The 26,745-nt window shown below is 37.9% G+C and overlaps 1 protein-coding gene across 2 annotated transcripts in view; it reads right to left on the bottom strand.

Annotated features, from left to right (window-relative positions):
* The window catches only part of LIN28B (protein lin-28 homolog B), a 122,841-nt gene that overhangs the window by 47,444 nt on the left and 48,652 nt on the right, over window positions 1-26,745 (bottom strand). For both annotated transcript variants that reach the window (XM_021079438.1, NM_001315786.1), the window contains one exon: window positions 8,295-8,479. In XM_021079438.1, coding sequence (XP_020935097.1) covers window positions 8,295-8,479 — 185 coding nt within the window. The remainder of the gene's footprint in view (window positions 1-8,294; window positions 8,480-26,745) is intronic.

Raw genomic sequence — 26,745 nt, 5'->3', positions numbered from 1 at the left:
CACACACACATACACACGTACAATGGAATACTACTTAGCCATAAAAAAGAATGAAATTTTGCCAGTTCCAACAACATGAATAGACCTTAAGGATATTATGTTAGAGAAAGAAGTCAGACAGAGAAAGACAAATACTGTATGTGGAATATGAAAAATAAAACAAATGAATGCATAGAGCAAAAGAGAAACAGATTTATAGACATGGAGAACTAACTACTGGTTACCAGTGGGGAGAGGAAATGGGGGGAGGGAGACATGAGGTAAAGGATCAAGAATACAAACTACTATTTATAAAATAAATTAGCTACAAAGACATAGTATACAGCAAAGGGAATATAGTCAATATTTTATAACAGCTCAAAATGGAGTATAATCTATAAAAATATAATAGCTGTATATGGAGTATAATCTATAAAAATCACTGCTATACATCTGAAACTAATATAATAAATCTATACCTCAATAAAAAAAATGGGCTGAGGAACTGAAGAGACATTTTTGCAAGGAGAATATACAAATGACCAACAGGCACATAAAAAGGTGCTCAACATTACTAATCATGAAGGAAATGCAAATGAAAACCAGTGAGATATCACCTCACACCTCTTAGAACAGCTATTATCAAAAAGACAAGAAATAACAAGTGTTGGCAACAATGTGGAGAAAGGGGAAACCGTGTGCACTGTTGGAAAAAAGTAAATTCATGCAGCCACTACAGAAAACACTTTGGAAATTTCTCAAAAAATTAAAAATAGGACTTCAATACTATTCAGCAATTGCACTTCCAGGCATTTATCTGAAGAAAAATTAAAACACTAACTTGAGGAGTTCCCATCATGGCTCAGCAGTAATGAACCCAGCTAGTATTCATGAGGATGCAGGTTCGATCCCTGGCCTTGCTCAGTGGGTTAAGGATCCAGCACTGCTGTGAGCTGTGGTGTAGGTTGCAGATGAGGCACGCATCCAGCATTGCTGTGACTGTAGTGCCAGGCTGGCAGCTGCAGTTCCAATTCAACCACTAGCTTGGGAACTTCCATATGCCACAGGTACATCCCTAAAAAGACCAAAAAAAAAAAAAAAAAAAAAAAAAAAAAAAAAAAAAAAAAAAAAAAAGAACAAAAGAAAAGAAAAAGAAAACACTACCTTAAATAGATATATGCAATCACACTTTCACTGCAGCATTATCTACAATAGGCAAGATGTGGAAACAACCAAAGTGTGCAATGGATGAATGGAGAAAGAAGATATGATTTGTGTGTGTGTGTTTGAGTGTGTGTGTGTGTGATATAAACACACACACACAGGAACATTAAAGCCATAAAAAAGAATGAAATCCTTCCACTGTGACAACATGGATGGACACTGATGGCATTACTCTTGGCATTACTCTAAGTAAAATAAGTCAGAAAAAGACAAATACCATATATCTCCCCTATATGTAGAGTCTAAAAATAAAAACAGGGAGTTCCCATCATGGCTCAGCGGAAACAATTCCATCTAGTATCCATGAGGATGCAGGCTTGATCCCTGGCCTCCCTCAGTGGGTCAGGGATTCGGCATTGCCGTGAGCTGTGGTGTAGATCACAGACCAGGCTCGGATCCAGCGTTGCTGTGGCGTAGGCTGGCAGCTGTGGCTCCAATTTGACCCCTATCCTGGGAACTTCCATATGCCACAGGTGAGGCCCTAAAAAGCAAAAAAATAAAAAATAAAAATAAAAACAAAAATCAAGCTCTTATATCCTAGGAACAGATTGGTGGCTGCCAGAGGAAACCTGGGGAAATGTTAATATGGACTGGTATTAGATTCCTATTAAGAATGTCTTGTTCACTTTGATATGAATAATGAGACATGGTATTACAGTGCAATGCACCTGCAATATACTAGTTTAAACAGTTTCCACAAAAATGTTTATAATTATCAAAATATAAATGTGGGGGAGTTCCCGTCGTGGCCCAGTGGTTAACGAATGAGGTTGCGGGTTCGATTCCTGGCCTTGCTCAGTGGGTTGACGATCCGGCGTTGCCGTGAGCTGTGGTATAGGTTACAGAGGCAGCTCAGATCCCGAGTTGCTGTGGCTCTGGCATAGGCCGGCGGCTGCAGCTCCGATTGGACCCCTAGCCTGGGAACCTCCATATGCCGTGGGAGCAGCCCCAGAAATAGCAAAAAAAAAAAAAAAAAAAAAAAGACAAAAAAAAATGTGGGTATACATGATATACTCTTTTTATTTTGAAAATTTCCATAATAAAATAGAAGGAAGTAATAAACATAATCACAGAAAGCATTAGACAAAAAGTATAAAATAAATTAATCCAGAGTTAGTTCTTTGAAGTACAATAAAATATCTAATCAAGGAGAAAGGGAAGAAAAAGCTCTTTAAAGCCTTTTAAATATTTACAGAGAAAATCAACACCTTAGTAACTGTTTCAGCCATCACTTACCACTGTCACATCTTGTTTTCTCATTGTTTCAGTTTCAACAGAATCTCTAGGCTTATTTGAGTATTTTATTGCAGTTTATCTCTATTATTTTATAAAAACAAATGGCACATGTAAAGCTGGAACTGCTAATCCTAGTGACAAAAATTATGGACCTCCTGAGCTTAGTTGAAAATCATTAGTTACGAAATGTGTAAAAATTTTGTTAAAAAGACACACAACATAGGCAGTTGGAGAAGTTACTCACCCTTTGACCACCACTATCTTTTTTCTACATTCTCAGATCACTCCCTCTAGTCCTCCAGCTACAGCAATTCTCCGGCTGCAGTTGCACCCTACCCACCATGAGGCTGCCACCTCTTTGTGTCTTTACTCAGTACCCAGTTTATATGCTATGATCCACCACTACAACTAATCCCTTGCTCAGTGCTCTTGCTTCTCTCCTTTCATTATTCTCAACTAGGAAAACCCTAATTCTAGTTAAATCCATCTTTCTGCCTATTTGACAGCTGTAGCAAGGAAGTCAGCAAAGGCTGGAGAAAATTCACGATCATACTGACTAACTTTATTTTAAATTCATGCCCCCTAACCATAAGTGGGTTTTTGATCTAGCTGGGAATTCTACATTTCCCTCCTTAATGCATTCACTCTTCTATTTTCCTATTTTAAATCTTTTCCTTTCTTTTTAAATCCCCACAACCTCCTCTTCCACCATCATTCACTTGATGGCCTTGCTTCAAATTTCACTAAGCAAATAGCATAAAAATGTGAGAATCTTACCCCATCCTCACAAGTACCTACCCATTTGTATCTATACCTGTATACGTGCCTTACATACATCCCATTTTGAAGAACAAATTGTCTGTGCTTATGTGGCTAGCTCTCTCAGTTGTGCTTTAAATCCCAATCAAAGAAATCACTCCATCAATTTTCCTCTCCCCTTCTTGAATGCTCAATCTTTCCTTTCATACTAGACTATCCCCACTAATGCATAAACATGCTATAATTTCTTCCCCTCAGCTACTGCTTCACTTTTCTGCTCCCATTTGTAGGAAAACTAAAAAAATTGTCTATATTTGCCGTCTCCACGTCCTCTCTTTTCCTTCTCAGTAGAACACAAATCCACTCAGGCTTTCACTCCCACCAGTGCACTCAATCTGATCTCGCCAATTTCACCAAAGACTTTCTTGTAGCTAAATTTTCAAGTCTTGGTGGTCATCTTACTTGATCATTTTCACCAGCAGCACCATTGAACACATCTAATACCCTTTCTTTCAAGCACTTCTTGCCTTGACTTTTGAAGTAAAATCCTCTCTTGGTTACAATGTTCTGTTAATTTCTGCTGTTCGGCATCTCCTAATCTTTTTGATCTCTACGTGCTGAAATGGCCTAAGGCTCAGTCCTCTTCCTTTTACTTTCTTTCTTTCTTTTTTTTTTTATTTTTATTTTTTTGCCTTTTTAGGGGTGCACCTGCAGTATATGGAAGTTCCCAGGCTAGGCTACGAGTCAAATAGGAGCTGCAACTGTTGGCCTACATCACAGCCAAAGCATCTCTGGATCTGAGCCATGTCTGCAAGTTATACCACAGCTTACAGCAATGCCAGATCTTTAACTGACTGAGCAAGGCCAGGGATCAAACCCTCATCCTCACAGATACTAGTCGGGCTCATTACCACTAAGCCACAAGGAGAACTCCTCCTCTTCCCTTTTCTATGTATACCCACTCTGACAGTGATCTCATTTAGTCTTAAGGCTGTAAATACCTCATTTAGTCTTTTGGCCAAATACCACCCAATTCTTGCCTCCAGCTCTGGAACTCCATGTTCATGCACACATCTGTTTAACCTACATTCCACTTAGATGTCTATTATGCACATCCAGTTAAAACATCCAAAACCATACTTCTGATTGTTTGCTCCTTCCCTGCTTCTTCATCTTGGTAAACACTCCCTTCATTTTTCTAGTTGCTCTGGCCAATCGAATCCTGGAGTCTTCCTGAACACTTCACTCTCTCTTAGAGTCAACATCTGATCTGGTAGTAAATGCTGTTGTTTCTACCTTCAAAACATTTCAGAACTTTTGCTCACCACTCCTACTCTAGCATCCCAATGGGAAACACCATAACCTCTTCCCTTTCTGGTATTACCAGAACTGCCCTCGTGTCATCTATCAGCTGCCATCTTTGTTCACTTTAGGTTGTTTTCACAGCTGCCTGAATGATACTTTAGGTAACTAGATCTGTTCATGTTACTTTTAAATTTAAGATTTTCCCAAAGATTTCTCATTTTTCCCCAAATCAAAGTCCTTACAATGGTTGACAAGATCCTACATGAAGGAATGTCTTGCTATCTTATTTCTCTACTATCAGCTTCCATAACTCTCTCTTGCAGAGATTCCAATTCAGCACATGTGTAAAACACGCCACAACTACAGTTAAAGAGTTTATCTAAAAGACATAGGAAAAGAAAGGATTTTGTTTCGTTTTACTCTGCTTTACTTGAATGTATGTGGATATATAATCTCTCTTTGGGATTAAAAAAAATCACTTTAATAGGTAAGTGTATCATTATACTTTCACATGTTTTCGTGGACTTTTCTTTATATAAAATGAACTCCTAAAAAAATGAAGATGGAAACTGAATTTATTCTCTTACTGATGGCTTTTCAAACCAGTATGAAAATATGCACTAGACGATAAACACTGTAGTGACAACTACTTAGCAATCTGCAGAGGAAAGAAAAGCTCCACCCTTATAATCCTCTCTTCCAAAATAGTTACATACAAAAAAAGACAGTTAAATGTAAAAGATAAATTAATAAAAATTATGTAAGAAAATATAGATGAATTCAGTATATTTTCAATTTGGTGGTTTGAAAAGCCAGATAGTATTAAGGAGGGAGTGACAGACTTATCAAAACATCAGTACTATTTTTAAAAGTCTCTATAATTAAAGCTAAAATACATTTCACAAGCTGAAAAGGATATTTCTTATATATTTGAGACAAAGATTAACATGGGGACTTTATAAGAGAATGTGAGATAACAGGAAATAGATATTGGTCTCTGCTCCTGGTTCCCAGCACAGAGCTCCTAAGACCTTTGTAACTTCCTAAATGACAAGAACACTAGTAGAACAGAAATAAACTCATGGACACAGAGAACAGACTTGTGGTTGCCAAGGGGGAGGGGGAAGGATTAGAATGGACCAGGAGTTTAGGGTGAGTAGGTGGGAACTATTACCTTTAGAACAGATAAGCAATGAGGTCCTGCTGTACAGCACAGGGAACTATATTCAATCACTTGTGATAGAACACGATAGAATACAATATGAGGAAAAGAACATGTATATATATATATATGTATAATGGGGTCACCTTGCTATAAACAGATACTGATAAAACATTGTAAATCAACTATAATAAAAAATTTTTTTCAAAGAAATCCAATAGAACTTTTTTCTCTAATATTAGTCTTTGATCTCTGTTCCTGACACAAGACTCTTGAAACCCTTAAAATATCCTGGTGTGACAGAAGGGTTTTCTGTTCTTTTATTTTTTTGTCTTTTTAGGGCCACACCAGCAGTATATAGAGGTTCCCAGGCTAGGGGTCTATTCAGACCGGCCTACACCCCAGCCACAGCAACGCCAGATCCGAAATCTGTGACCTGCACCACAGCTCACGGCAACACAAGATCCTTAACCCACTGAGCAAGGCCAGGGATCGAACCCACAACCTCATGGTTCCTAGTCGGATTTGTTTCTGCTGTGCCACGATGGGAACTCCCGGTTTTCTGTTCTAATGAAGTGACTCTGGGTGGGCTACCAGATGGCTCCTGGATGAGGGTCACTACAAGCTTCAGAGGCTCAGAATTGTCATCCACCCCCAATTTTCTTGAAAGAAGGGAAAGGGGCTGAAAAACCTTTGTTTTTCAAACCTATGTGATGAAGCCTCTGAAAAATTCCAAAAGTATGAGCTGGAAAGAGCTTCTAGATTGGTAAACAATCCACACTGAGAGGGTGAAGCACCCTAGCCTCCTGGAGACAGAAGTGTGCTTGGGACCCTCCCAGACCTCGCCTAACCTATCTCTCCATCTGGTTGTTCATCCATATCCTTTACCTGGCTGTTGTCATATCCTTTAATAAGCTGATATATATATAAGTGTTTCCCTGAGTTCTGTGAGCCACTCCAGCAAATAAATCAAACCTGAGGCAGGGGTCATGGAAATCCCCAATTTGGGGCCAACTCAGACAGGAGTTGCAGGTAACTGGGTACCTGCACCTGGCATCTAAATTACAGTGGGAGCAGTCTCATGGGACTGACCTCTTAGGCTGTGGGAACAGACACTATCTCCAGGTAGATAGGGTTAGAATTGAGTTAAAGTGTAGGACAGCCAGCTGGCATTGTGGAGAATTGCTTGGTGTACGGAAAAACCTCCACACATTTCATGACCAGAAGTATACTGTTCTCTGTAAAAGTAATGGAGACATAAAGGCGAGAAACATAAAATGGAAAAACTGAGTTTTTCCCAGCATAGGAAAGAGGAAAACAGATTTTTTTCTAAAGAGAGAACTTAGAAATCAATAACAGCAAATGAACATCTCAGTAGAAAAATAAGCAAAGACAAGAAACACACAATTCATAGATAAAAAAATAAAAATGAAAATTAAAGCGTAAGAATATATTTAACCTCAAATCAAAGGAGGCAAAGAAAAAAAATGAGGGGCATTTGTCTAAGTAACTGGAAGAGATTAAAAAGATGACATTATTCAATGAACAGTCTCACTTTTAAAGCAGTTGTACATTGGCCTTAAACGTTTCTGAAGAGTAGTTTGGAAACTGATATCAAAATTTTTTAAGTGCATAGGTTTTTGTTTGTGTGTTTGTTTTTGCTTTTTAGGGCCACACCCTCAGCTTATGGAGGTTCCCAAGCTAGGGGTCGAATTGGAGCTGTAGATGCTGGCCTATACCACAGCCACAGTAATGAAGGATCTGAGCTGCATCTGCGACCTACACCACAGCTACGGCAATGTGGGATCCTTAACCCACTGAGCAAGGCCAGGGATCAAACCTGTGTCCTCATGGATGCCAGTCAGATTCGTTAACCAGTGAGCCATGATGGGAACTCCGAAGTGCATAGTTTTTGACCCAGATTTTTCACTATTAGGTATTTAACTCATCATATAATCAGACAATTTTTCAAAAAAATATATATATGGATTCTTACTGTGGTGCTATTGATAAATTAAAAATATTGAAAATAGCCTAAATTTAACAATTAAATTAATTTAGCATAGTCTCGTTTAAATTTTGGTACATTCACACAACAGAAATTTATGCAGGTGCTAAAGACTGACATGAAACATTCCACCACACCCTGTTAAGTGAAAAAAAGATGCATTTCAAAAACAGTGCATATGTATTGATTCCTACCTCTAGTTAAAATTTCCAGTGATTTTTTTTTTTAATATTTGAATTTTCAGTATTAAGTTATCTTTTCAAAGCAGAAAAACAATAAGTGTATTTTCACTTGAAAAAGACTGGTGAGGTGTTAAGATGTTCAGAGGGGTACCTCTGCCTGTTGGAAACTTCAAGTCCACATCGTGGTCTCCAGAGAGATGGAAATAGTGGGTGGGAGACTGTCCAGTGCTCAGTGCTAAAGGCTTAGGTAAGTACATTCTTCAGAGAGTTCTAACTGCAAGATGGCCTATATCTCTAATAAATTCCACTCAAATACTCATCAGTGGCATTTTATTTTGGCTAGATGATATAAAGTCCAATAACATAATGAAAATATAAACTGAGTTTTCAGAAATCTTTTCCAAATACAATCAACTCAAAATCAACAAAGTAAAATTACCTGTCTCCCTTTGGTTTTCTTTTTTGTAGTGTCTTCCCTTTGGGTCTTCTTTCACTTCCTAAACAGGGGCTCCCACCAGGTCCTGTTACCCGTATTGATTCAAGGCCTTTGGAAGATTTTTTAAATGTGAATTCCACTGGTTCTCCTTCTTTTAGGCTTCTAAATCCTTCCATGAATAATTTGCTCTGAAAAGAGCAGTGGAGGGAGAGAGAGAGAGAGAAAGAGGGATCAGGATCATTAATGCTTTACACATTATCTCTATGATTTTAAAATTGACAAAAGATATTTGCAGTTATTCATTATAAGGCATAAAATCTTACAAAGATCCTTTTTTTTTTTAAGTCCAGTGAAAGGTACACCATTTAAAAGTTTCCTGTTGCAATGCTAGAAGCGGGAGAATAAAACTTACACCATATTTAAGGCAACTTGGCAATACTTACAAAATTCAAAAATGTTTATTTTTTGACCCAGCAATTCCACTTCAAGGACTCTCCTACAGACATAGTCACACAAAGCTCCCCCCACAACCTGTATCAAAATTCACTACAGCACTGCTGTCTGGTAAAAAAATTACAGCTCTTCTAATGTTCATCCATGGGAAACAGATTAAATAAATTAATAGTAGAGCCATATAATGTAACATTATTGAGCCATTAGAGGATTACATGTATTTTTTTGTCTTTTTTTTTTTTACAGCTGCACCCACAGCATATGAAGTTCCCAGGCTAGGGGCTGAGTCAGAGCTATAGCTGCTGGCCCACACCAAAGCCATAGCAATGCGGGATCTGAGCTGAGTCTGCAACCCACACCACAGCTTCCGGCAACGTCCGATCCTTAACCCACTGAGCAAGGCTAGGGATTGAACCTGTATCCTCATGGATGCTAGTTAGATTCATTTCTGCTCAGCCACGACAGGAATTCCAGAAGGTTACATGTATTAATGTGGGAAAGACAAATACGTAATACTGTTGAGTAAAAAAAATTAAGGGTAAAAAACAATGTGTCCACCATAATCCCACCTATATAAAGAAGTTTTTTTTTGTTTTTGTTTTGTCTTTTTGCTATTTCTTTGGGCCGCTCCCACGGCATATGGAGGTTCCCAGGCTAGGGGTCGAATAGGAGCTGTAGCCGCTGGCCTACGCCGAAGCCACAGCAACGAACGCGGGATCTGAGCCGCGTCTGCAACCTACACCACAGCTCATGGCAACGCCGGATCCTTAACCCACTGAGTGAGGCCAGGGACCGAACCCGCAACCTCATGGTTCCTAGTCGGATTCATTAACCACTGCGCCACGACGGGAACTCCAAGAAGTTTTTAAAAGATACATGTTTAGTGCTTGGGTTGTGGGATGGAAATCCTATGAAATTGAATTGTGACAATCATTATACAACTACAGATGTGATAAATTCATTGAGTGATAAATAAATAAAAGATGCACGTTTACATGTATACATGCAGCAATGAGATCTGGAACAACAAAACAGCAAATTATAGTCATTTTTGCCAGTCTTTTTTGGGAAAAAGGGGAAGATTTCAGATACACATATTATTGTACATCATTGTAATGTACTAAGCTTTGAGCTTTTTTTTTGACCATGCCTGCAGCATGCGGAAGTTCTAGGGCCAGGGATTGAACCCATGCCACAGCAGTAACCAGACCCACAGCAGTGACAAAGCCAGATCTTTAACCTGCTGAGCCACCAGGAAACTCCTTAAATGGCTCTTTCAATCTCTTTCAAAGGAAATGTGCCAATTCAAAATGTACTGAAATAATTAAATCAGTCATTTTATTTATTTCTTCAAATCCCCTTGGGTACAGTTTACAGATCTAATCTCAAGGACCACGTAGTTTTTAAAGACTTTTCTGAACTTGGGGGCAAAAGGAAGCAAATCTGAATATGGCAGGAGATCTTGGTTCAAGTATAGTTCTTTAAGTCAATAACTATGCAGCTCTGAATGAGCCATTTATCTCCTTTTTGTTTATCTGTAAATTTAAAGGATTGAGTTCTCCCACATGTCCTCTGAGGAAAAAGCATTCTGAAAAGACCCTACGAAAAAAGATTTGGTGGTCACATACGTTTAGAATTGCTATCTATAGTTTCTCCTTAGTTGAACCATAGTAGGTATTAAAATCTCTGAGGTTCCATAGCCTTCCCCACCGCCACTGAAATAAAAACCTTGTGTAACTGTGTCAACCCAGCAATTTCCAACCTAATTGATCTCAGAGTGCTTTCGTTATAACCAAAGATGACTAGCATACTTAGGGAAATGTTGGACCAGAAAAATCTCCACCCTTCCCAAGTCTATGACTCTAAAGGCAGGTAAATACTTACATGTAACCAAATAATTACATGGAAACAATAAAAATAACGCTTCAAATTTCAAGGATAAAAGAGATTAGTCATTGTGAAAGTAATACGACACATGAAAACAGGGTTTTTAACCTGTTTCTAACGCAGGTCATCTGATACTGAGAAACCTTCATGTGGAAGTACAGTTTGGCAGCATCTTTACTGCTCTGATGCGGTGGGGGGAGGGAGACACAGATAACTGCCTACACGCTTTAAATGTTTTTTTAAATTCTTTTTTTGAAAGCTTTATATACTATTTCCAAATCTTCTATTTTTTTGTTCTCCCAAGCTCTCTCCTACTTATTAATAGTCCTTTGTTTTCATTTTCCTTCTTACTCCCCACTCAAGAAAGTGCAGATTATCAAATCAGATGAAGTGGAGCATCAGTCACCTACCACAATTAAGAGAAAGGAGGGATAGTTTTAATTAGAGCTATCATAGGTTCATATTTTGTTTCTGGAATCAACATTCTATCACTTATTTCCTCATAGTTCCTTGTGTACAGGTACTCTTAATTTGATTTCATTTTCTAGTATTACAATTTTTAAAAGGTATTATTTATAAGTGAACTGCTTTTCCAAATTTGCTCTTATGGACCACTAAGTTCTGACTATTCTTCATATTGTGAAAGAATACTTTTTTTTGTTCTATCATTTACTGCCCCCCTTCCCCAAATGAGTATAAGGTAATTTAGATTCACAATAATTGACACACACACGCACACGAAAAGTCCCTAAGAAACTATAACGGCTTTGCAAGAAAAGGACAAGAATTCACAGAGAGTATCCTATCTTTGCTATTACACCAAAATTGCAGCTACATAAGTGGGAAAGATTTGTTGAAAGATGGGAAAATAGATCATTTTATTTCTTCACAAAAATCAACTTCTCCTCTTGCCTTGGAAATTTTTTATTAGAAGTGCCTCCATTTTTCGAATCACACTGGTTTCAGTCCTTAGTTCTACCATTTATTGAATTGTGTGCATTCTTACTTCATAATCTCATCTGCCCCAACCATTTCATTGGATTGCTGCTGCCCTTTCTCTGGTCCTATCTCCTACCTGGATGAGTGGAAGTTTCTTCACTGCTATTTCAGCATCACATCTCCTCCCTACTCCTTAGCATGCTCCACACTTGCATATCTCTCTGAATAAATCAGCCTGTTCCTCTCCAGTTTCAAAATATCTACAATCTGGAGTTACCGTAGTGGCTCAGTGGTTAATGAACCCGACTAGTATCCATGAGGACGCAGGTTCACTCCCTAGCCTTGCTCAGTGAGCGGGTTGAGGATCTGGCGTTGCAGTGAGCTGTGGTGTAGGTCACAGATGCGGCTCAGGTCCCGTGTGGCTGTGGCTGTGGCATAGGCAGGCAACTTCAGCTCCGATTCTACCTCTAGCCTGGGAACCTTCATATGCCACGGGTGTGCCCCCTCCCCCGAAAAAAGACCAAAGGGAAAAAAAATCTACAATCCTCTTAAGTTGTAGGTGAGACCACTCTAATGTTACCTCTAGTCCCATTTGTCAGTTCCTTTCCCATTACTCTATGACACAACTCCTCCATTAATAAAGCTGGCTGACTTGTACTTTATTGAACATACTTGATGTTTTCTCACCTCTGTACTCGAGCTTATGCTGGAGCAGATACACTGTCTTAGTCATAGCTATCTATCAAAATCTTATTCAAGATTCAAGGCAGAAACTCATGGACTTGGAGAAGAGACTTGTGGTTGCCAAGAGGGAGAGGTAGGGAGTGGGATGGAGTCCGGGGTTAACAGATGCAAACTATTGCTTTTGGAGTGGAAAAGCAATGAGATCCTGCTGTATAGCACAAGGAACTACGTCTAGTCACTTATGATGGAATATGATGGAGGATAATGTGAGAAAAAAGGATACATATGTGTGTGTGTGTGTGTGTTAGACTGGGTCACATTGCTGTATAATAGAAATTGACAGAATACCATTAACCAACTATAATGGAAAAAATAAAAAAAAATTTTTTAAAAAGATTCAAGGCAAAATTCAGATCATCCTTTATGCATCATTCTCAATTACCCAAGGTGGAAATTCTCTCCTTTTTCATTTAGTTGATTCTCCTATATACTTTTTACAATTCACTGGTGTGTAATGCATATATTTGTGTATGCCTTACTTCTATCTGCTCTTCTGGACTTTTCTCCTGAAGGCAAGCGATTATGATATATATCTTTGTTTTTCCTAAATGGTTTAGCCCAATGCCTGCAAATAACTATCATTCAGTAAGTACTTAAAGGAGTCCTAGACTATTTAGTCCAACTTCCACTTGAAAAAAAGGTGGACTGAACCCTAAGAGGTTAAGAGAATTGCTGAAGCAAAGTTAAACTTCCCAGCTCCTACTTCTGCTATATAAAATAACTTCTCCTATTTTTACTGTCAATGTGATACTGCATGGTACCTGTAGGTTAAAATGCTGATAGGATTAAAATGGTTCATGGTAATAATGTTATTTTCTGACTCTATTCAGAAGTTAATATGAACCTATTTTTCTTATTCCTCCTTCTTCCAATATTCTCCAGTCACTCTCACTGATATGCCTCACAATTCATGATATTCTTCCTATGCGAACCCGTGAATTTATAAACATAAGACTTGCATAAGGTGAGACATTTGCTGTTTGGGTTTACTTTGTCATCTGTGATGCTATTTGGACAAAATAAACATTTATTTCCTACAGGACAGAATTAAAATTATTAAATGAATAAAGGAATGACCAAATGAATGAAGAAGCATTTAGAAGAAACTGCTGGAGTTTCTGCTGAAGCTCAGCAGGTTAAGAACCCAACAAGTATCCATGAGGATGTGGGTTCAATCCTTCTCCTCACTCAGTGGGTTAAAGATCCAGCATTGCTGTAGGCCACAGTGTAGTCACAAATGCAGCTCTGATCCCATGTTGCTATGGCTGTGGCACAGGCTGGCAGCTGCAGCTCCAATTCGGCCCCTAGCCTGGGAACTTCCATATGTTGCAAGTGTGGCCCTAAAAAGAAAAAAAGGAAGAAGAAGCTGCTGCCATGTCTACTAAGATATCAGGCAAAGGGGACAAGCCAACCGTGCAAATATTATCTCATCCAACATCTCTAATTTGTGATTCTCTCTCCTCCCACTTCCCTTCATTCCCAAATTTTAAAATTCATTTTGGAAGGAATTTATTATAGAATTACAAAAATACTGGCTCTCAATTTCCTTGCTATACTCCCTTTCCTCCTCCCAATCATTTTAAAATGATAGGAACATGGAGTTAAAAGAAAGTGGAACAAATACTATGCTTTATTTGCCAAGTGTTCTAACCCAAGGTTCCAGTCAGTAATGAGATTACTTATCTCTTTGGCACATGCTTTTTCTAACTAGGTTGGGAAGATAAGGTGTTGCTACAGTTATATTCTTGATTCTCCTCAATAGAGTGAGTATATTTTCTACTCTAGAAGCATAAACTGACTTCTAATTCAAGGTGGCAGGTTGAATAAATGTGTCTCATGTTACTCTTAGAAGCCATCAAAAGGACAGCAAAATAATAAAAAGAAAAAAAACTCACAATAAGGAAGAGAATAAGAGGGATACCATTAAGAGAAAGTAGATTTAAAGAAACTTCTGGAAGTTAGAAAGACTGCTGACTGATTAACTGAATAGGAGTCAGACCCTAGGAAAACTAATGAAAGAAGCAGCAGCAAAAATAGGAACCAGCATTCCTAACAGAACTCAGAGAGGCTGTGCTGAGACCCTACACATACAATGAAAAGAGAAGTACTGATGGATGGTCTGTATATGGATAAGATGCCCATTTCAATCTCCCACCCATAGTCCCACCTACATTGGTAAAAACAGGCAAACAACACCCCACTGCAAATAATGCCAGGCCCTTCTCTTAAGAAGGAAATATCTGGGCAACTTGTGAAATATTGGATCCTACACACAAACCTCTATTCATTCTGACAATTAAGAAGCCACTGGTGCAAGAGCCGTCTCCTTACCCACTCAACCTTAAATCATTCCTATCCCACATTCACCCTGCATTCATATATCTGAAGGGTGAACCAAGAATCACAAAACATGCAGCATAATGACAAAAGGCCAAGATAAATGAGGGAACAAAAGAAATTTTATACACCATCTAAGCAGTTATCTCCACAGATATTTGAGACAATGTATCAACAAAACATGACTAAAAACAATCAGAGAATTTTTAAAATACTCTCAGAAAGTTAAAAATGATTGTTAGAATTAAGTGGGCTGGAAAGAAATTTAGAAAATCTCTCAGGACATAGCATAAACAGACTGTCTGTCCAAAATGAAATGTATGAGGGAGGAGTTCCCATCGTGGCGCAGTGGTAAACAAATCTGACTAGGAACCATGAGGTTGTGGGTTCGATCCCTGGCCTTGCTCAGTGGGTTAGGGATCTGGCATTGCCGTGAGCTGTGGTGTAGGTTGCAGACAAGGCTCGGATCCCGTGTTGCTGTGGCTCTGGCGTAGGCTGGTGGCTACAGCTCCGATTCGACCCCTAGCCTGGGAACCTCCATATGCCACGGGTGCAGCCCTAGAAAAGGCAAAAAGACCAAAAAAAAAAAAAAAAAAAAAAAAAAAAAAAGGCGGTAAAAGAGAAGTATAGAGAACCCTGGGAAAGAGAATACAGAAGATGGAGGAAGACAAATTCAAAAATGCACAGTATGAGAAAATTCCCCAGATCTAAAGGGAACATTAAGGAGAGGCCTATACTGAGTAGAGTATACATTATATATATAAGCTTTTTCATATTAAGTACATTTTTAAATGCATGAAGAGAGAGTGAAATTTCAATGGAGATTAAAGACAGTAATCTAAACTGAGCTAAGGATTTAACTATATGCTTACATAGCATGATAGTTAATACATGTTTAGAGAAGGAAAGAAGCTTATTATTTTCAGTGTATGAGTGAGAAGAGGGTGACCATAAATGAGGATAGATAATCCAAGTTAGAGCCAAGTAACGGAAATTTATGACTGACATCCTAAGCATTTATTCCGTATAAACACCTACTGATTCATTTTTGCTATCAAAAGTAGCAAGATCAAATCTGTGTTTTAAAATATGTAACTTGCTTGGCGATACCATGGATGTGTGGAGACATGAGGAATGTATGTGAGGATGCCTTACTACAACGTAACTGTCATAGTCTCAGCAAGAGGAGGTTACAACTAAACTAAAAAATGAAAGAAGGAACTGGTTTTGAAAAAAAAACCCATTCTAAGCCATATATATCATCTGCTAAAAAATCATTGTTTGCCTTATGTAACAATTTACTGGTAAATGGATAGTGACATTATACAAACAACACAAACATATTTGCAAGACTGCTCCAAGTACTTCATCACAAAAAAAGATCATTTAACACACTGTCAGCTGGAAGACAACTCTAAAAATCAAAAACTGGCATTTTTTAAACCACCATTCCTTGAAGAGCCAATTAATACCTTCATGATAGCCAGCTTACTTTAATTATAACCATAGATTTAAGTGATTCACTTCATTGTTAGGCAATATAATGAGAATATAATTAAAAATTAAGTTGCAGAAGAATTTCTCCAATAAATCTGGGTGATACAGATTTCTAGAATAACAGATAATATTATGAGGCTGAAGAGCTGAAAATTCAAACACATTTTGTTTCTTTTCAATATTTTTATGAGGGAAAGACTACTTTTTCTAAAGTATCAGTGGAAAAATATACAATTAGTGATGGGCAATTAATTATTATACAATATGCATTAAAGATATTATACAATATACATGAGTAATGGCCAAGACTGTTAAGGACTATATGCTTTTGATCTATATGCCAAGATACTCCACGAATCATTAAGTCTGAGGCACCTACAGGAACACAATAAAAATATCACTGGGCTAAGTATTAGGAGATCTGGGCTCTAGCCTTGGCTCCAACAACAACTACTGTGTTGCACAACCAGGGACAAATTGCTTACCATTGGGTGGGTCCCCTGTTTTCTTTGTTATAGAAGAACACGAGTCTCTATCCTTCATTAAAAATATATATACATATATATATATATGTATATATATTTAATTCTATAACTTCACTCTGTCTATATAGACATGGTCAAAATGAATGAGCAACAATTTATTTAGTCAAGACTGAAATTTCCCTTTAGGTATTCTTATAATTTTCCAGTTTACTTGAGGAGCGAGATTTTAGTTCTCACTTAAATCTCTAAAAACAGAAACTAAAAGAAAAAGTTGATGTTTACTCAGCTTTACCTACATAGATAAAAATCCAAGTTAGCCCCAGTCACATCACTCAATTTCACATAAACAGGATTAAAAAATAAATTTTTCTACTTTTCTTGATATTAAAGTAAATCCTAACTAAGTCCCTTCATCTAGCCTATACTTCAAAACTGAGAACGATACACTAAAACTGGCAACACTGCTAGAATTGTATTTAAAAAGACATAATGGAAAGCATGCAGGGATTAAAGCTGGATTTGAATAGTGGTTTGAATCCTAATCCTATTGCTTAACAACCTCAAACTGCATGACTAGAGAGATACTTAAAAAAAAAAAAAAAAAAAAACCTGTGCCTCAGTTTCCTTATCTATCACCTGAGGATAGTAACATCTTCAAGGAATAAAAAGTATTTACCACAGTTACTGGTAGATTCTAAATAATTAAGGTAAAATGTCTAAAAGGATGCTTAGCAGACTGAAGAGCAGCTCAATAAATGGTTTATACTTTTTTGCTAAGTATCCAGTCAGCTTCTCTACCTGCTAACACAAGTATGGGAGAGGGTAAGAGAAAACAAACAGGTTCAAGAACCTATTCAAAAACAGACACTAACTGAATGCTTTCATTTGATCCAAACTACACTTACCCCTGACCTCCACTTGGCAAACGTCTGCACAGCACTGAATTTCAGTATAAACATGATCTCATCTTCAAACCTCTTCATGACATTCTTGAACAAATACAGGTACTTTTTTAAATTACACATGGCATATATCATCTTTATAACACTTACTATACTGCATTAACATGTGACTGTTTTCGTATCAGATTACAAACTTCCTTAAAAGGAAATATAATTTTTCGTTTACATCACCACACCTACAACTCTCCCTGAAGCATGGCAGGTGCTCAATATATATTCAAGGCCAAGGAGGAGAATTAGGGTGGTGGGGAGCAAAGGAGAGAGGGAACAAGAAGGACAAAGTAGCTGTAACTTGGTGGAATTCCTGCTGTAGCTCAATGGTGATGAACCTGACTAGTATCTATGAGGACCCGGGTTTGATCCCTGGCCTTGCTCAATGGGTTAACAATCCGGCATTGCAGTGAGCTGTGGTACAGGTGGCAGATGCAGCTTGGATCCCACACTGATGTGGCTGTGGTGTAGACTGGCAGCTGCAGCCTGGATCCCACATTGCTGTGGCTGTGGTGTAGGCTGGCAGCTGCAGCTCTGATTTGACCCCTATGCCTGGGAATTTCTATATGCCAGAGGTGCAGCCCTAAAAAAAAAAAAAAAAGGAGCTGTGACTTTGTCTCTTTTAGATAAGGACACTGAGAAGTCAAGTCTGATAAATGATAGGGCCAGGACTCAAAACTAGATCTTTTAACATCAAAAGCCTTTACATACCATGATGCCTAGTGTCACATTTTTATTTTTACTTTAGGTATTGTCCTTGTGCAGTACAATTTATAAAAAATTTATTACAGTATAGTTGGTTTATAATGCTGCACAGCAAAGTGCCCTGGTCATATATGCTTACACATATTCCCTTTCTTATATTCTTCCATAATAGTCTATCCCAAGAGACGGGTTATAGTTCCCTGTGCTATGCAGCAGGACCTGATTGCTTTAGTATACAATTTAATATCTGGGATCTCACAACACCAGAATATTTCAATTGTCCCACAACACCATAGTCACATTAGGTTTAGAATCTTGATGCTATAGGCCTCTGGCAGGCCTTCTCGCTCAACTCATGCACATCTTTGCTCTCTTGTTAAACTTTTTTTTTTTTGTCATTTGTCTTTTGTCTTTTTGTCTTCTTAGGGCCACACCCGCAGTATATGGAGGTTCCCAGGCCAGGGATACAATCAGAGCTGTAGCTGCCGGCCCACACCACACACAGCAATGCCAGATCCGAGCCGTGTCTTTGACCTACACCACAGCTCACGGCAACGCCGGATCCTCAACCCACTGATCGAGGCCAGGGATCAAACCCGCAACCTTATGGTTCCTAGTCAGATTTGTTTCCACTGTGCCACAACAGGAACTCCTGTTAAACTCTTTTTAAATAATTTTTTGTAAAATTTTTTTGTTAAAATTGTTTTGTTAAACTCTTTAAAAATTTCTCTTTTAAAAAACTTCTTAGGAGTTTCTGTCGTGGCTCAGTGGTTAACGAATCTGACTAGGAACCATGAGGTTGAGGGTTCCATCCCTGGCCTTGCTCAGTGGGATAAGGATCTGGGGTTGCCTTGAGCTGTGGTGTAGGTTGCAGATGCGGCTCGGATCCTGAGTTGCTGTGGCTGTGGTGTAGGCCGGCGGCTACAGCTCTGATTAGACCCCTAGCCTGGGAACCTCCATATGCCGTGGGAAGCGGCCCTAGAAAAGGCAAAAAGACAAAAATAAATAAATAAAATAAAATAAAATAATAAACTTCTTAGCTGATACACTAAATTTTAAGAACTGAATCTTTCTATTGTAGAACATCTCATTTTTATTGCCACCCTTCGAAAATAAGAGGTTACTTAATACATGATGACTAAATAATTTATTTTTTTCATTTTTATTTTTTCATTTTTTTGTCTTTTGGGCTGCACCCATGGCATATGGAAGTTCTCAGGCTAAGGGTTGAATCAGAGCTTCAGCTGCCAGCCTACACCACAGCCACAGCAATATGGGATCCAAGTCTTTTCTGCGACCTACAACACAGCTCACGGCAACACCAGATCCTTTAACCTTCTCAGCGAGGCCAGGGATCTATCCCGCATCCTCATGGATCCTAGTCAGGTTCATCACCACTGAGCCATGACAGGAACTCCAAGAAATTTTTTAAAATCCTAATCAACTGTAAGCTTTAACTATATTCATGTTTCATCAAATAGAAACCATTATATATTTATTTTATATATTAATAATAATTCCATTACCTATTATAATATATTTAAGTATATAATTAGATATAATTATACATATAACACATAGAATTATATCTTACTTATAAAAAATTCATCTCAACAAACGGTATTGGACCAACTGGACATTAACATTAGAGAAAAAAAAGTCTACACAGCTCTTACATCTTACACAAAAATTAACTCAACATGAATCATAGACTTAAATTTAAAACACAAAACTATAAAACTCCTAAAAGATACCAGAGAAGAAAACCTAATGACCTTGGGTATGATGGTGACTTTTCAACTACAACACCAAAGACATGACCATGGAAAAAAACCCGATAACCTGGACCTAATTAAAATTAAAAATTCTGCCCTGCAGAATACAAGGTCAAGAAAATGAGAAGATAAGTCAAAGATTGGGAAATATACTTGCAAATGACACCTCTGATAAAGGACTATAATTCAAATACACAAAGAATTCTTAAAATTCAACAATAAGAAAATGAACAATCTGTTTTTAAAAATGGGCCAAAGATCTTAACAAATACCTATTTTAAAAAAGATACATAGATGGCAAGTACCCATATGAAAAGATGTTCCATATTGTATGTCATCAGGGAAATGTTAATTAAAATGAAATATAATAATACACCTACTAGAATGGCCAAAATCTGTAACACTGACAACACCAAATGCTGGCAGGATGTATAGCAACAGGAAATCTCATTCATTGCTGATGGAAATACAAAACTGTGCAGCCACTTTGGAAGACAGTTTAGTGATTTCCTAACCAAACTAAATATATCCCTACCACACAATCCAGTAACTGAACTCACTCCTTGGTATCTGCCCAAAAAGTAAAAAACATATGTCCATCAAATACTTGCATACAGATGTTTATAGCAGCTTTACTCATCACTATCAAAACTTGGAAGCAGCCAGGATGTCCTTCAGTATGTAAATGGATAAAGGAACTGTGGTACATCCAGATAATATCATATTATTCATCACTGAAAGGAAATTGAGCTAATATACCATGAAAAGACATGAAGGAACCTTAAATGCACATTCCTAAGTGAAGAAAGCCAATCTGAGAAGTCTACATACTTTGTATGCTTCCAGTTAGATACTTTGTGGAAAAGGCAAAACTATGGAGAGAATGAAAAAGATCAGTGTTTCCCAGGGGTTTGAAAAAAGGGAGATGGATGAATAGTCAGAGCATAGAGGGGTTTTAGGGCAGTGGAATACTCTGTATAAGACTATAACAATGGATACATTATCATGATACATTTGACCAAACCCATCGAATGTTACAACACCAACAGTGAATCCTAAGGTGAATCATGGTCTCTGGGTGATTAAGATGAGTCACTATAGGTTCAACAACTGTAACGAACATACCACTCTGTCAGGGGATGTTGATAATTGGGGAGACAATGCATGTGCGGAGGAAATTCATGAGAAATCTCTATATTTTCATCACAATCTTGCTCTGAACCTAAAACCACCTTAAATAAAATCTTAAAGGGTATAACATAAAATGTCATGAAAATAAATGATTTTTTTTTTTTTGTCTTTTGTCTTTTTGCCATTTCCTGGGCCACTCCCACGGCACATGTAGGTTCCCAGGCTAGGGGTCAAACCGAAGCCGTAGTCGCCAGCCCACACCAGAGCCACAGCAACGCAGGATCTTAGCCACGTCTGCCCTACACCACAGCTCACAGCAATGCCGGATCCTTAACCCGCTGAGCAAGGCCAGGGATCAAACCCGCAACCTCATGGTTCCTAGTCGGATTCGTTAACCACTGAACCACGACGGGAACTCCAACAAAAATGATTTTTAAAAAATACCTCTGGTTTAATTTGTGGTAAGATATTAAGTGGATGTACATTGTGAAATAAGGGTATATACTATAAACAGAGAGAATTGTTTCTCAACCTGTTTTTCATCATCCCCTCATAAGAAGCCTTTTTTCTTATTTGCCATCCCCATGAAATTTTTAATAACATAGATATACTGAATATTTTTGTACCATGGGTCTTTGCCCGGCCACACACTACTATATCTGGAAGTTTTTTGCCCCCTTCCCCAAAGCCAATTTTAATACTCTTGTGATATTTTCTTCTTCGAGAATGCAAGCCTTAGAGCAACCACTAAAAGTAATACAAAAAAGCATAACTGAAAAGCCTTGAGGGAGTTCCCTTTTTGGCTCAGTGAGTTAAGAACCAGACACAGTGTCCATGAAGATGCAGGTTCGATCCCTGGCCTTGTTCAGTGGGTTAAGGATCCATTGTTGCCACAAGCTGCACTGTAGGTCTTAGATGTGGCTTGGAGCTGGAATTGCCAGTGGCTGTGGCATAGGCCTGCAGCTACAGCTCCCATTTGATCCCTAGCCAAGAAACTTCCATATGCGGAGGTGCAACCATAAAAGGAAAAAAAAAAAAGCCCATGGGGAGTTCCTGCTGTGATACAGCGGGTTAAGGATCCAGCATTGTCTCTACAGTGGCACCAGTTCGATCCTTAGCCCAGTGCAGTGCACTAAGGATCCATCTGATGTTGCCACAAGCAGCCACATAGGTCACACAGCTGTGGCTCAGATTCAATCCCTGACCCAGATGCCACAGATGCAGCCAAAAAAATAAATAAATAAATAAATTGCATTAAAAAAAAGCTGGAGTTCCTGTGGTGGCTCAGTGGTTAACAAATTTGACTAGGAACCATGAGGTTGAGGGTCCGATCCTTGGCCTTGCTCAGTGGGTTGAGGATCCGGTGGTGCTGTGAGCTGTGGTGTAGGTTGCAGATGTGGCTCGGATCCCGAGTCGCTGTGGCTCAGACGTAGCTCCTATTAGACCCCTAGCCTGGGAACCTCCATATGCCGCGGGTGCAGCCCTAGACTAGGCAAAAAGACAAAAATAAATAAATAAATAATAAATAAATAATTTTTTTTTAAAACTGCCAATGGATGAATTAAAATGGGACTTTAAAAACATTATACTAAGACAGAAAGCAGAAATGAAAGAAAAGAGGTACCAAAAAAAAGGCCAAAAAACTGGATGGTATAAACAAAAAATGGCAAAGTGGCAGATCCAAATCAAACCATATAAATGAATATATTAAGTATACATGATCTTAATACTCCAATTAAAACACAAAGATTGACAGAATGGATAAAAAGGCAATTTATGACTATGTGCTGTTTGAAAAAAAATACCTTAATAAAAAGATACAGAATACTTAAAAAAAAAGAAGAGAATGGAAAAGATACAACATGAAAACAATAAGCAACAAGAAGGTTAAAGCTATATTAATCATGGCAAAAGTGAAATTAAGATACTGTAGTACCAAAAATAAAGAATGACATTTCAAAATGAAATGAAACATAACTTACTAAGAAGTCATAACAATCTTAAACGTGTATTACCTGGTAACAGAGCTCTGAAATGCATAAATCAAATATTGACAGAATTGTAAAGAAGACACAAAACCAAAATCACAGCTGGAGTTTTTCTTTTGCTTTTTCTTTACTTTTTTTTTTTTTTTTTTTTTTTGCCTGCACCCACAACTTGCAGAGGTTCCCAAGCCAGGGATCAAACCTGCACCACAGCAATGACAACACTGGATCCTTAACCCACTGAGCCACTAGGGGACTCCATGGAGGTTTTCTAATATGCTACTCTCAGCAGTTGGCAGAGCTAGAAAAAAAAAAAATAACTTCGGACAAAAGACAATCTTAAAAAACACAATTAAGCAATTTACCCTAATAAAATAAATACAGATATAGAAATAGATATAGATCACACACACACATTTATAAACTATCATCAACTGAAGATAAAATTTTCTGCAATTCCATGACCTGTGCACCAAAATGGACCATAAGGTATGCCATAAAAAATAGTCTCAATACAATTCAGATGATTTACAGAGTATATCCTTAGGTCAAAACAGAATTAAAATAGAAAGCAATACCCATAAATAAATAAAAATTTTTGTAACTAAACTAATTGCTTTTGATTAACCTGATAGATAAAAGAAAAAAAAAATCACATGGAAATTTGAAAAATGTTTTAAATAAATAATAAAAAACACAACATATCAAAATTTGTGTAATGTGGCTAAAACCATCCATAAAGGAAAACTTACAGATTTAAATGTTTATATTAGAAATAAAAGAGAGGCCTCAAGTTGATGTCATAGGGTTTCACCTTAAGAAGGGAGGAAAAAAATAAAAGAAAAAAGATCCAAAGTTAGTAAATGGAAAAAATAGTGAGAGCATGAATCAATAAAATAGAGGAAAATAGAGAAAACTAAGAAACCCAAAAGTCAGGGCTTTCAACAAAACTAATAAACCTTTAGGTAGATTAACAAGAAAAAAAAGAACACAAATTATCCAAAGCAGGAACTATAGTGGGCCTAGAAATCCTACATAGAAAGGAAAGTAAAGGTATGTTATGAATAAATGATTACCAAAAAAATCCTGACAGCCTAGGACAAATGGACAAATTTTCTTATTTGAAAAATAAGACAATTTAAAGGGAAAATAAGAACTGAAAATAAAATAAAATAAAAATCAACAAAACCTCTGAGCAAACTAGGAATAGAAGTAAACATTCTGATCCACTAAATAACATCTATGAAAAACCTAATAAATCAAACTTACTGGGAGTTCCCGTCTTGGCTCAGTGGTTAATGAACCCAACTAGCATCCACGAGGACACAGGTTCGATCCCTGGCCTCGCTCAGCGGGTTAAGGATCTGGCATTGCTGTGAGCTATGGTGTTGATCACAGATGTGGCTCAGATCTTGTTGCTATGGCTGTGGTGTAGGCTGGTGGCTACAGCTCCTATTCGACCCCCAGCCTGGGAACCTCCATATGTCTCAGGTGTGGCCCTAAAAAGACAAAAGACAAAAAAAAAAAAAAAGGAAAATCAAACTAACTAATGAAGTATTGAACACTTTCCTCCTCAGACTGGGGATAAGCAAAGATACTCACTTTCATCACCTCTATTCCAATGTATGGGAGGTCTTAACCACTGCAATGGGGTGGGGGGCAGTGAGAAAGGCAGAAATATATTTGGTCTTCATTCCAGTTTCTGACACAGAGCTCTTGAAACCCTTGAAATTTCCTTAAGGTGTCTTTTATTATGATGAGGTGACTCCAGGATAGCACCTAAGGATGGAGGCTGGTTGCTAGGGAAACCAACCTAGAGTGAGAGCTTAGGAACTTGCAGTCTTGCCCCCTGCATGCTTTTTGCACCACCATCCTACCCCCAGGCATCAACCTCTGGGGACAAGAGAAGGACTAGAGGTTGAGTTCAATTGCCAATGGCTAATGGTTTAATCAATCATGCCTTGGTATTGAAGCCTCCATAAAAACCAAAAAGTTGTATTCCAATAGCTTCTGGGTTGGTGAATACATGGAGGTACTTGGAGAGGGTGCTCAGAGAGGACATGGAAGCTCTGTCCCTCTCCCCACATACCTTGACCTATGAGCCTCTTCCACCTAGCTGTTCATTAGTGATATCCTTTTATAATAAAAACAGTAATCTAGTAAGTTATACGTTTCTCTGAGTTCTGTGACCTGCTCTAACAAATTAATCAAAACTGAGAGGAACGTAGGAGCCTTAATTAAATAGCTATACAGTCAGAAGTGCAGGTAACAATGTGGGCTTGCAATTGGCATGTAAAAGGGGGTGCAGTCTTGTGGAACTGAGTCTTTAACTGCAGGAAATGATGCTATCTCCAAGTAGACATTGTCAGAATTGAGTTGAATGTAGTACACTCAGCTGGTGTCATAGGACTGCTTAGTGGTAGGGTCAAAAAATCTACAGTCAGAATCTTATGGAACAATTACAATTCTTATAAACTGTAGGTAAGAGTATGAAATGGTACATCTTCTTAGGAAAAAATTCTGTAATTTCTAATAGAATTACTGACATGTATGTCATATGGCTTAGTATTTCACTCCAAGGTATTTACCCAAGATAAATGAAAACACATGCACCCCTAAAGACATATGCAAATGTTTATAATGATTTTATCTATAATAGCTAAGAAACCAGCAACACTGCAAGTAACTTTCAATAATAGAACAGAAATATTCTGCTATGTACATACAACAGCACAATACTAAGAAATAAAAAGGAATGAACTACTGGTATACACATCATAATACTTGTCAAGAACTGCAAAGGGTCTTCAATTTTACCTCAAATACAGGTTTAAAAATTAGCCCACTAGAACTTCACAGATGCTGATATAAGTACTAATGATTCACAGACAAAGGACAGTTTATTATTCAGAGCAATAGTAGTAACCAGGGCATTAGCATCCTTATGCAGGTTCTACAAACTCTGATTCCCACAGGGTGATGTGAAGAAGGTCAAATAAAACACAGTCAGTTGCATTATAGAGAAGAACACTGACCTTAGGGAACCTGGATTTTTATAATGGGCAACGGTACTTGACTCTGGAAGGAAAACACTCTATGTTCCAAGACTGTTTGCTACATAAACATCCTTGAAAATACAGTCTAAGACAAAGGAGAGTCAGGGCCTCATGCACAAAACAGGCAGCAATCTGGGAGACCCAGGGAAAACTGTTTCCCAACAATACAGAGTAAAAGCAGCTTTATACAAAAAGAGTACAGAATTGACTAGGAAGGACATAAGGGATCCTTCTGGAGTAATAATGTTCAATGTTTTGAGAGTGACTCAGGTTAAAAAAGTGTAGTCATTTGTCAAAGTTATTGAATGGTGCACTTAGAGTTTGTGCATTTCATTGTTTATCAATTTTACCTCAAAAAAGATATTGAACTCTAGTTAATGATATGCATGTTGAAGGACTGAGGTGGGGAGTGCATTGATGTTTGCAACTTCTCTTGAAATGCATCAAAAAAAACCCAGATTAAAAAAAAAAAGAAAAGAAAAGAAAAGAAAAGAGTTCCCGTCGTGG

Source organism: Sus scrofa, chromosome 1 (genome assembly GCF_000003025.6).
Source record: "Sus scrofa isolate TJ Tabasco breed Duroc chromosome 1, Sscrofa11.1, whole genome shotgun sequence".
Taxonomy (NCBI): Eukaryota; Metazoa; Chordata; class Mammalia; order Artiodactyla; family Suidae; genus Sus; species Sus scrofa.
The sequence above is the reverse complement of the archived record's forward strand: the minus strand, read 5'-3'. Positions and strand labels throughout refer to the sequence as shown.